This window comes from Leucopleurus acutus (genome assembly GCF_964270905.1).
Source record: "Leucopleurus acutus genome assembly, chromosome: 9".
Classification (NCBI taxonomy): Eukaryota; Metazoa; Chordata; class Mammalia; order Artiodactyla; family Delphinidae; genus Leucopleurus; species Leucopleurus acutus.
This window is the reverse complement of record NC_139144.1, coordinates 16,220,593-16,233,217: the sequence shown is the minus strand read 5'-3', so window position 1 is coordinate 16,233,217 and position 12,625 is coordinate 16,220,593. Positions and strand designations below refer to the sequence as shown.

General features: G+C 37.5%; 1 protein-coding gene across 1 annotated transcript in view; it reads left to right on the top strand.

Annotated features, from left to right (window-relative positions):
* SUGCT (succinyl-CoA:glutarate-CoA transferase) overlaps nt 1-12,625 on the top strand; it is a 683,256-nt gene that overhangs the window by 19,246 nt on the left and 651,385 nt on the right. The window contains exon 6 of the mRNA XM_082846503.1: nt 5,494-5,614. Within this exon, the coding sequence (XP_082702629.1) occupies nt 5,494-5,614 (121 nt within the window). The remainder of the gene's footprint in view (nt 1-5,493; nt 5,615-12,625) is intronic.

The following is a 12,625-nucleotide window of genomic DNA, read 5'->3' as shown; positions in this document are numbered from 1 at the left end:
ATAACAAAGTGAATCAGTTATACATATACATATGTTCCCATATCTCTTCCCTCTTGCGTCTCCCTCCCTCCCACCCTCCCTATCCCACCCCTCTAGGTGGTCACAAAGCACCGAGCTGATCTCCCTGTGCTATGCGGCTGCTTCCCACTAGCTATCTATTTTACATTTGGTAGTGTATATATGTCCATGCCACTCTCTCACTGTCACAGCTTACCCTTCCCCCTCCCCATATCCTCAAGTCCATTCTCTAGTAGGTCTGTGTCTTTATTCCTGTCTTACCCCTAGGTTCTTCATGACATTTTTTTTTCTTAAATTCCATATATGTATGTTAGTATACGGTATTTGTCTTTCTCTTTCTGACTTACTTCACTCTGTATGACAGACTCTAGGTCCATCCACCTCATTACAAATAGCTCAATTTCGTTTCTTTTTATGTTTGAGTAATATTCCATTGTATATATGTGCCACATCTTCTTTATCCATTCATCTGTTGATGGACAGTTAGGTTGCTTCCATGTCCTGGCTATTGTAAATAGAGCTGCAGTGAACATTTTGGTACATGACTCTGTTTGAATTATGGTTTCTCAGGGTGTATGCCCAGTAGTGTCAGGCCCTTCTTTTTATCTTTTCAGTAGTTGTTATGCTGCTGCTGCTGCTGATGGTGATGATGATGAATCATCTAGGAGATTGTGCTTAATTCTTCTCTTTCTGGTTTATGTTTCTCAGTTCCACCTTCAGTGTTCACAGTTCCTGCTTATTTGCTTCCATTTCAGAACATTTTGATATTTTATCCTGAATAGTGAAGGTTTTAGATTTGATTTAACAAATACTTTACAAGTTCATTAGGGTTTTTCAATGGGGCAGTGTTAGGTGGAATTCATAACTCTTGCTCCTAAGACATCAGTGTACATTGGAGTATTTTAGGCCTACATGTATAATTCTAACCAAAAGAAATGAATTTGCTGGGACATCTTTCTCACTCTCTTTGGATCCTGCCTGTGTCCTCCACCAGACTGTAACAATTTTAAATTGTTTCATTATGGGCATGGTTTCTCTTCATGTCTGATAATGATAAAGTACATTTCAACTCATATTAAACTTTAATAGATTGTCTGCAGTCATTTTGCATATCTTTTGCTTTCAGCTAGTTATACAGTTCATAAGTTATATATCTTACTGCCTAGAGGAAAAGTTATTTTTTGCCTAGTCTTTTTATTCTTTCTGGCATGGATTTCTCTTTTGGTCTTAAAAGTAGCAAAACAACCTTTGTATTCAGACCTTGGTGGGTATGATTGCTAATATAATGAGTCTAGTTTATAGATACAGTTCCAGAGTATTATACAAAGCAGTCAGCTGGATACATGAGAGCTCCAAAAAGTATGACTCCTTTGTCAACCAGGCTAACCAAAAATAGGTTGTGTAGAAAAGAAAGCTCTGCTTAGAAAAGTCTATGTATTTTCATGGCAATATGATTTGATAACTTCCTAACACGTCATCTATATTTCAAATAATTCTCTATGTTAATTAGTTGACAGTGACAGTATCCGTATTGTGGGTGTGAATCATGGCCAATAGAGCAGTGTCATGGGTTTTATTTTCCTCCAACATCTTATTATGAAAAATTCAAACATACAGAAAAATGGAAAGAGTAGTATAATGAACTCTTATTTACCCTATGCCTAGATGCAACAGTTTTAAGATTTTGCTATATTTGTTTATTTACATATGAATACATGTGGTATGTGTGTGTCTGATTTTGAACTATTTGAAAGTAAGTGAAAGATATGAAACTTTGTCCTTAAATCCTTCAGGAGACATCTCCTGGGGGGTATAGCTCAGGGGGAGGAGCATTTGCAGAATACATCTAAGAGTAAGGACATTCTTTGACATACATTTAAAAATTATTTTATGATTTTTTTTTTACTGATAAATGTGGTTAAATTCTTATCGTCACTTCCCCTCTATTTCTGATCTTGCTCATCCAGTCTGTTCCTAAATTTTTTTTCCCAGAAGAAAAGAAAAAGATGATGAGTTCTCTAACATGCAAAATTGTGCTTGTTTCTTATTGTGGGTAAGATTCTAGAATAGATTATTAGGTGATCTGTGAGCGCCAAGATGAGGAAGAGGTGATCACCAGCAAAACTGGGAACAAGTCTTTCTTCCCCCCTCACTTTATTTCCTAGTAGATCCTTGGATCAGGGAAATGCGATAAATGTTTGGTCTCCACTGAAGCAGTTGACTTGTATATTACTTGTAGATAGTGTGGAGATCCATGTAACTCAGGGAGGTTTGTGATGTCTCTGATTTCAGCACTGCACTGCTTAGAATTTTAACGAATGCATTAGTTAACGCTTTAGGGAACATACGTGATCTTGAAATGGGTACATATCCCTAAAGAGAGAGGGAGGGAGAATATGTTGGATGGCAGACTCACTAAGAATCAGTATCTAGTAAATAGATAGTATGTGTTTATTTAAAATAAATATTTATAAAATGGAGCAAAGAATAACTTCTGTGCTATACACTTTTCTAGGGATATTTTATCAATAAGTATCATAATGCATACATATTGAGTTCTTGGGTAATAATAAAAAGCTACTGGGCATCTTTATCAGTGGAAGTCTTTAGCTTCTAAATTTAACTTTTCCATATTTTTCTTATAACTTCGGAGAGTTATACTACATGGTACTCTGAGCACACCTCTTTTTAGCTTAAATTTTTTTTCTGTTGTTATACAAGTAGTATCTGCTCATGGACAAAAAGATTAATATTTTAGTGTATCATATCAAATCTCTTTATGTCCTTGTATACTCATTTTTTCCAATAAACATGAGATAACACAATGTATATTGTTTTTTAATGTTTTCTGTTTATACATTCTGAATACTTTTCTATTAATATAACTTATTCATTATATTTATTTTCTTGTCTTATTGAAACAGTGAATTTGTTTGTGATCCAGCTGAATACTTTATGTGAATTGAAATGTGATTTATGATGGTATAGAAATCTAAAAATACAAATACCCTATGTAGTTAAAAGTTTTAAAATTGTGGTATAATATATATAACATAAAATGTCATTTTAACCATTTTTACTGTACAGTTCAGTAGCATTAATGACATTCATAATTGTGTGCAACCATCACTGCTGTGTATTTCCTTTATGTTTAATCATTCCAAACAAACTGTATCCATTAACCAATAATTCTCCACTTCCTTCTCCCCTCAGCCTCTGATAACTTCTAATTTACTGTCTGTCTTTATGAATTTGCCTATTCTAGATATTTCATATAAGTGAAATCATATAATATTTGTACTTTTGTGCCTGGTTAATTTTACTTAGCATAATGTTTTCAAGGTTCATCCATGTTGTAGCATGTATCAGAACTTTGCTCCTTTTTATGGCTGAATCATATTCTACTTTACTGGATGGATTTATTTGTCTGTTGATGGATACTTGGGTTGTTTCCATCTTTTGGCTGTTGTGAATAATGCTGCTATGAACATTTGGATACAAGTACCTGTTCAAGTCCCTGCTTTCAATTATTTTGGGTATATACCTAGGATTGGCATCTCTGAGTCATATCTTAACTGTGTTTAACTTTTTGAGGAACCCACACAGAGTTTTAACATTAAAAATAATTTATCAAATGTCATTTGCATAAGGTACTGTACTGTGCACCATGCAGAATACGCATCAGAGAGATGACTGGTGTAAGAATCTAGGTGTGTTTGATGCAGCTTGTTTTCTTTAGTGCCTGCAGGAGCGCTGTGTAAGTAGCAGACAGAAGCTCAGAAAAATATGTGGAATAAATGACAATGTAACTGTAGCTTTGTGTTTTATTTATACTAACACCCATTCTCCCTCCACATTTTCCAAGCAAGGCTTGGTAGAACCATTAACAAAAAATAAACACATCTCTACTTGGGCTGTCCCTGGGGCATACTGCATAGAGTTGCCCATGTGAGAAGCAGCTCGAATGTTAATTGGCACCTGAAATCTGGAAAGGATGCCTGTATGGCTTAAGATTTGGGGTGCATACTTGAAAACCTTTCTCTCTCTCTGTCCTGTATCTTAATGTATGTATCATTCCTCTTCTGACAGGTGGTCACCTGGGCCCCTGTTACCTGTTTCAGGAGCTCTGGAGGATAACAGCTTATTTCCCTGAGATGCCTCCTAAGATCTCCTCCCCCTCAATTTTGTTAAGTCAAACACACTCCAAATTTGGTGACACAATAACAAACAGGCATTCAATTTATTGACGTTTCCTTCTAAAGTTTATATAAATTCAGTTATTTTCCATCTAGAGCAGAGGTTGGCAGACTGTGTGGGCCAAATCAAGTTTGTTTTTGCATAGCCCATGGTAAATTTTACAGTTTTAAAGATTGTTAAAGAAAAATAAAGAACATGTGACAGGGAATGTATGTGGCCTAAAAAGGCTAAAATATTTACTTTTTCACATTTTATGAAAAAAGTTTGCCCACCCCTGGTCCAGAGTCTTATTCTATTACATTAGTTTGATGTGTGAGAGTATATCTATGTCAACATGGCAATTAAAAAATTATTGAATTGGGCTTCCCTGGTGGCGCAAGTGGTTGAGAGTCCGCCTGCTGATGCAGGGGACACGGGTTTGTGCCCCGGTCCCGGAAGACTCCACATGCCGCGGAGCCGCTAGGCCCGTGAGCCATGGCTGCTGAGCCTGTGCGTCTGGAGCCTGTGCTCCACAACGGGAGAGTCCACAACAGTGAGAGGCCCACGTACCGCAAAAAAAAAAAAAAAAAAAAAAAGATATGTAGTCACAATTGAAATTTTGAAAAGAATTTTAAGATTAAGGTTTACGATGGCTTGTTGCAGTGATCTGGGAATCAGAGTTGGGGTTTTGTTTCTGACAGTTACTGATTTACTGGGTTATAGTTTAGCAGTTTTTTTTTTTTAAATGGTTCATTAAATACATTTAAAACTCTTTGGAAAGAAAGCATCTGGAAAGTGTGAAAGCAATTCAGAATCATGTTTACATGTATTAAGTGCCTATATGTACATGTTGTAATGAGGACTATTACATAATAAGGATGGAGTAGTAAAGACATTGTATTTAGTTTTATTTTAAAGGGGTTAAAAGATATTTTTTGTATATTTTATGTTCTTATATTCTAATTTTTTTACCTAAACTTCTGAGAATATATTTAGATAGACCATGTAGCCTAGATAATTTCTTACATTTAATGTAAGCAGAATCCACTTAATACCATGGTAATAACTGAAAATTTTAATACCCATTGTTTTACTGGCAGTAATACCTCAGGTAGTTGACCAGAGCTTTCGTGTTTATCTAAGAATACTTTGTAATTCTACTTTTCCTGTGATTTTTCTGGGCTTTTACAAAGCGAGGATCAATTGTGTTTACTGAAATTAGAATTCTATCATGTGGGGATTTGTTGAAAGCTGGGAAGTCCCTTAAGAAGTCTGACTCATCTTCACCTCTTCTTTCAGCTTGCAGCTGTTTGTGATGTATTTGTGGAAAACTATGTCCCTGGCAAATTGTCTGCAATGGGGCTGGGCTATGAAGATATAGACGTGGTAGCGCCTCACATGGTCTACTGTTCCATCACAGGTATCTCAGCACCACACCCTCGTCAGTGGCGAGGTTTTCCAGTTTCTGTGTCTCTTTCTGTATATAAGAAACCTCGCGCTTGAGGTGCTTCTGCTCTCCCTCCCTGCCGAGCCATTTTAGGTTGTTGAAAATTAATCACTAAAGAACATTAACCTAAATGAACATTTTTCATATTTCTTCTGTGAATTGTCTGCCTGTAGTTTTGCCAGTTTTTCTACTGATATTTCTCAAATACTGACAAGGTACTATTATTAACTTATATGTAGAATTACAGGTGAGATATTAATTGGCTTTAAGATAACATAGGATCTCAACATACTGCTTCAATATATTCAAAAGTGCTAAAGCCAACTGAAGGAAAAGAGTGCTATGAAGTCTTTTAGATTGTTCAGCCCTTGATGGTGAACTCTGTGTGTGTGTTTGTGTGTATATAAGTATGTCTTTAGGCTAAAGGGAAAAAAGTGATTGTATTAGTTATCTTTACATAGTTTATAAGCACTTAGCTATTAATTAGGAATACAGTATTAAAAAGTTTTTCTTAAAATAGAAAGTTACATTAATAGCTTTTGTCAGAATAATTTATAAGATTTTCAGATTTTATTAATTCATCCACCAAATATTTACTGCAGACCTGTGATCTGCCAGGCAGTATTCTAAGCTTCTGAGATACAGGAATGAATAACACATATATATGCTCTTCAGCAGATTTACATTCTAGGTTAGGGAGATAGATAGTAAATAAGTAAACACATTCTTTTGTGTTTTGTATTTGAGTGCAGTAGTGATAAGGTCAAAAGAGAAAAACTAAACAGGGCAAGGGGGATGAGGTTAGGAGGGTCTATTTTATACTGGGAGGTGAGACAAGTCTTCATTGATAAAGGGGACATTTAAGCCGAGACCTGAATGAAGTAAAGGAGTGAATCGTATCATTATTGGCAATGAGGGTTTCGGGCAAGGGGAACAGCAAGTGCAAAGGACCTAGGGCAAGACTGTGTTGGGCCTGTTTGAGGACCAGCAAGGATGACTGAAACAGTGAGTTAGGGGGAATGTAGTAGGAAGAAAATCAGGGAGATAATGGTTAGTAAGATGATGGTTAGTAAAGGCTTGTGGGCTGCTCTTAAGGAATTAGGCTTTTACTTCGAGTAAGATTATAAACTAATGGAGAGTTTTAAGCAGAGGAATGATGCGACCTGACATTTTTAAAAGGATCACTCTAGCTACTGTGTTAAGAATAGACTGTCGAGGACAAGGGTAGTGGGAGAACAATTACGAAGCTATTGACATAGTCCAGGCTACAGATGATGGGGGCTTGAATTAGAGTAGCAGTGGTCGAGGTCGTTAAAGAGTGATAGAATTCTGAATGTTTTCGAGAAAAAGGGGTAAGGTTTGCAGATGGATGAGATGTGAGTATCAGAGAAAGACTAGAGTTAAGGAAGACTCTAGGGTTTTGGCCTGAGCGATTAGAAGAATTGTTGTTTACAGAGTCGAGTAGCACTGTGGAAAGAAGCTTTGGGAGGGAGAACATCACGTTTGGACTTGGAATGTCAAGTCCAAGTCTAGCTTGAAATGTAGAGTAAGGGCTTGGATCTAAGAGTCAGGAGATGTAAAATTTTATAGTTATGAGCAAATACATGGTATTTGAAGGCTGTATTTGATCTTTTACAGAGTGAGTTTAGATAGAAAAAGGAGAGTCTGAGTGGCTGAGCCTGATGCACTCCCATGAGTAGATGTTTAGGAGACAATGATGACACAGTGAAGGAAGTCGTGAAGGAATCGTCAGTGAGGTGGGAGGAGAACCCGGAGGCGAAGTGAGGAAAGGGTTTATTTTCATAGACAGTTGAAGCAGAAAAGCATAAAGCATAAAGCACGTATGGACCTGAATTACTCGCATCTCCTAAATGCACCACACTCCCTCTCATGGCAGAGCCTTTACACACGATGTTCCCATTGCTTGGAACACTAATCCCCTGCCACACCCGGTAACTCTGTCTTTGTCCTTTAGATCTCACCTTGGATGTCATTGCTTCTGTGCAGACTTTTTCTCTCGATCCCTGAAGACTGGGTTGGCTGTTGTCTACCATATTTTACTCTTTACTTGTCTGTCTCCCCCACTATCCTTCAGGCTCTTGTTCAGCACACAGTATAGAACACATGGTAGGGAGTTTCTTACCTCAATGAATGAATAATCAGAACTTGGCTAAAGAGTTTTTAATAGCTGCCTTTTTTGTTTTTTTTGCATTCTACTTTTCAGAGATAAGTGTAAGTGGTAAATGTTATGTTTACATTTTCCAAAGAAACTTTCAGAGGATAGCCTGGGGTTAGGGCATAGTTGGCCTAATCTGTTATTTCTTATGTAGTTCATCCATAGCACTAATGTAATGATCATTGCTTTAAGGTACCAAAGGAGTCCGTACCATGAAGTAAATATTCACTTATTGTTACTAGGTCCCTATGCATTAGGTTTTTTCCTAAGGCAGTAAGGGAACTAGTACATTTAAAAAATATTTTAAAAGGGAACCAAACAAAAACTTTACTCCTTATATTTCAGTAAATTTATCTTAAAATAGGTATCTGAAAATCTTGTTTTACTATAAAAGCCACAAAAATGTTATTTTAAAAATCTTTGTTATTCGTAAAATTATAAGAACCAAAATACTCCTATTTCTGTGCATTCAGGTTAATTGAGATATTATAATACTTTGACTGTGACACATTTCTTTAGTATAAGTAGTGCTTTTCGTGGTGTAATTGTCTTTGTGGTGGTATTTTCATATAAAATAAGCTATAATTGCAATATTTGGACAATTGTTATTATTTTAGATTTAGATCAAAGAGCCCAGTGATCATTAACTTCTCTACTGAACAGCACAAGAGATAGGTTCTGGACATAGTAGATGTTTGCCACTAGATCTGACTCTTTTTCAGATGTACTATTATATAGATCTGTAATCACACTTTTGTTTTTGTGTCTGTGTATCAAATACTTATATGTGTGTGAGAGAGGGAGAGATTTTTCCTTAGAATCTCACAATCTAATGGAAATGCTGAGGTTTAAAATATTAAAATAGGTGAACTATTATCTTCTGAATTACCCTATAACCATAAGAATTCTGCATAACTAACAAATGCAAAATCTTACATGACAGTAAGTATTTATTTCTCATTGTCATAAATGTGGATTGGCTGGGATTCAGCTGATCTAGACTCGTTAGGTTTGGCTCCAAGTTGCAGGTCTGTTCTGCACGTGTCTTACACTCCTTGGACCACTGGCTACCAAGTACGTGTTCTCCTCATAGTGAAAGGCAAGAGCACAAGAGAACAAACTTAATCTCACAAGCACGTTTAAAGCCTCTCTCTGCTCACATCACATCTGCTAGTATTCATTTGGTCAAGGCAAGTCATATGGCCAAGCCTAATACCAAGAGGTGGTTAAATATAATACTCTAGTGGCAGGAACTACAAAGTCTCATTGAAAAGGGCATGGGATCCGGGAAGGGTGAAGATTGGGAATAATAATGTATTTCATCACATCACCCAGCAAAATGAAATGCTAATCCACTTGGGAAGCCTCACACTTCCTCAAAGTTTCACATCTGTATCTAACTACGGTTAGAATCAAAAGTTCTTCTGGGCCTTGTCTTGTGACTGGAGAATCTCTTTTAAGTTTTCTTCCAGTTCTCAGATCCTGTATTAACATTTTAGTGTGGCAAAGGGCCTTAGAGATAGATTATAGTTCTCAGTCGTTCTCAGCTAAGGGGAAAATGGGAGTATTATATGCTTTTTGGTAATAGCGATGGGGCATGAAGGGGTGATGGGGAGAGGCATATGTAGTCTGAAAAAGCAGCCCTCTTTATTCTGTAATCCTGTGTATCTCCACCTCCTGACAATCGTTAGAGAAACGTTCACACAGCTCTCTCTTCTTTATTACTGATAAGGAAACAGACCCAGAACAGCTGAGGGACCTAAGGTCACACAGCTATTTAACGGCAAATGGGTTTAAAACTCAGGCTTCTTGACTTGGTATTAAGTGCTTCTACACTTTCTCTGTTTAGACATGTATCATTGTTAAGTGATGACATGGACTTTGTGATTACAAGACACTGAACAGGTCTCCTTGAGAATATATATTTTTGTTATTCTCTTTCATTTGTTGTGGATCATATTGGCAGCGGTGGGAGTCATGAACAGAGTTGCTCATCAGGGAGTCTAAATTTCAACAGATTCTTTTGGAAGCAGCCGTCATTTGTGAGTCATGAGTTTGTGTGTATCTAAAGCAAGGGCCATCTCTCCTTTTTTAGAAGTTTGATATTCTTGGTAATCAATGTTTGTTTTTTTTTAATAAGACTGATTAGATCAGTCTAAAGTTGCACATGTTTATTGGGGTCCTAGACTTTCCTGATGTTTCCCAGTGGTATTGATGTCTTGTCAGTGCTTTCCAAGCCCAAAAAGTCTGTTCTCACTCACATGTTGCCCTTACTGCTGATGAGAGTAACCTTGGAGTGGTTGGGAGTTTAATGCATTCTGACCGTTGTATGGCTGAGACTGCCTCAGTCTGTGAAATCTGGTCTACAGGACAAAACTGCTACACTGATCACAAGGGAGGAAGGACCCGATTATTTTTATTAGCACGGTCCTCTTGTCATTTCAGAAGAAGCTGAGTGTGAACATTAGGGGGCAGTGTTTAAAAAGCTATCAATAGAATTCACTACAAATTCCTTTTTGAGAAAACTGTAGTGTTTCCTGTGTACCACTGGGTGGAGAGAATCTCTGAAGGGACATATCTATATTTTTTCAAAGTATATTTTTTTCAAAGTGACCATTCTCTACCTTTCTCTACTTTTAGAAGTACAATGATATTTTCCTTAGCAATTTAATTTAAACTTTTATCTTCTTTCCTTCATGTCTTCTGTGCATGTTATTAATTATATACACTTAGCAATAAGAATGCTACCACATTTTAAAGAATTTACTTTTTTTCTTCATGTTAACTTCATTACTCTTTCTTTCTAAAAGGATAAACATTACATTATGTTATTGACTAAACTAATTTTGTGGTAGGAACATTGTGTCTACCCTTTAAATAAAATTTCTCGTCTTTTTTTTAAGGAAAGTAGTTTGCAAAGCAGTTTTTTAATTTTTGAGAACAAGTTACAAAAGATGATATACAGAATGATATTCATACAGAGTTAAAATTATATAAAATATATATTTTTTGGTAGTTTACTCGTATGTGATTAAAATATAAAAATATTCGTAGTAATGGAAAATACTAAACGCAAGAGAATGATTACCCCTGGAGCATGGGGAGGGAGGGAAGGGGGACAGGGATACACACAGGACTTCAGCTATATTTGCCAAATAGCCAACTGGCAGATGCATGAGTATTTGTTATGTTATTCTGTATACCCTTATTTATTTATTTATTTTTGGCTGTGTTGGGTCTTTGTTGCTGCGCATGGGCTTTCTCTAGTTGCGGCGAGCGGGTTCTACTCTTTGTTGCGGTGCGTGGGCTTCTCACTGTAGTGGCTTCTCGTTGCGGCGTGTGGGCTCAGTAGTTGTGGCACACGGGCTCAGTAGTTGTGGCTCGCAGGCTCTAGAGCGCAGGCTTCAGTAGTTGTGGCTCGTGGACTCAGTAGTTGTGGCTCGCAGGCTCTAGAGTGCAGGCTCAGTAGTTGTGGCGCACGGGCTTAGTTGCTCCGCGGCATGTGGGATCTTCCTGGACCAGGGCTCAAACCCGTGTCCCCTGCATCCACCAGGGAAGGCCCATTCTGAATACCCTTTTATGCTTGAAATAACAGCAGCAAATGATTCAGAAATGCCCAAATTATCCCTTCCTTTCTCATTCCTTTCCTTTGTCTGCCCCTCACCCCCACCACTCCAGTACATGTTTCTTGAGCTTCTGTAGATTCCTGCCTTTGTGAAGTGTACAGAGTGAACAATGCAGACATGGTTCCTGCCTTTAAGGAGCTTACAGCCTAGTGTGAGAGACTTCATAAACAGGTTAAGAAGAGAGTATGGCATGTACTAACAAATTGTGCTGTCATGAAAGAATCAAACAGGGTACTGCGGTAGAGATTAGTAGAGCAGGGGATGCATAAGTAAATGGGATGGTCAAGGAAGTCCTTTCTGGGGAGGTAACATTTCATAGACTTAAAGTATGAGAAGGAGCCAGCCATGCAAAGAGCAAGGGGAGGAGCGATTCAGGCAGAGAGAACACCACGTGCAGAGGTAGGAAAGATCTAGCTATCTTTAAAGGCCTAAGAGAAAGCCAGTGTGCCTAGGATACCAATAACTGGGAACAGCATGCTTGAGAAGACACTGCATAGAGGTGTGCGAGTGCCATGGTGTGCTGAAAGGGGTTTGAGCAGTAGAGGGATATGATTCAAATTATATCAAAAATGATCTTTGAAAGAGGTGGGAGTCGAATACTGATTGTCTCATTGAAGAATTTCATTATAAACATTGGTCTTGACATAAGGTTCATGTTTGAGAGAGTAGCTATTAAGATAAAATTTCTTTAGATTACTAAAGGCTCCCATGGTGTTTCAGAGTCAATAACAGAGAGTGATGAGCCCAGATGGATATGGCAGATCATCTAGCAACTGCATCCAACACTATATCATGGCAACGATAATACAAAACAAAACACTGCTGCACTTGGATTCTTATGGAGTGAGTTAGTCTGTGTATATGTATATTTTCATCATTTTATACATATTCACCACATAACCATGTCTTTTAAAAAAGAATAATTAGAAGTCTGCCTGCACTCTAAACCCATAAAAATTTTGAAGGGGAGAAAAACAAGAAAGAAAGGGAGGGAAGGAGGGAAGAAGGAAAGAAGGAAGGAAGGAAAGAAGGGAGGGAGAGAGGGAGTGAGGAAGGAAGGAAGGGAGGGATGAAGGAAGAAAGAGAAAAGAATCAGAACTAAGTCAAATGGAATAACGATGTGCAAGTTTTTTTTAACCTCTAAAAATAATAGTCCAGTTTAGTTCATTAAGCATCATTTCT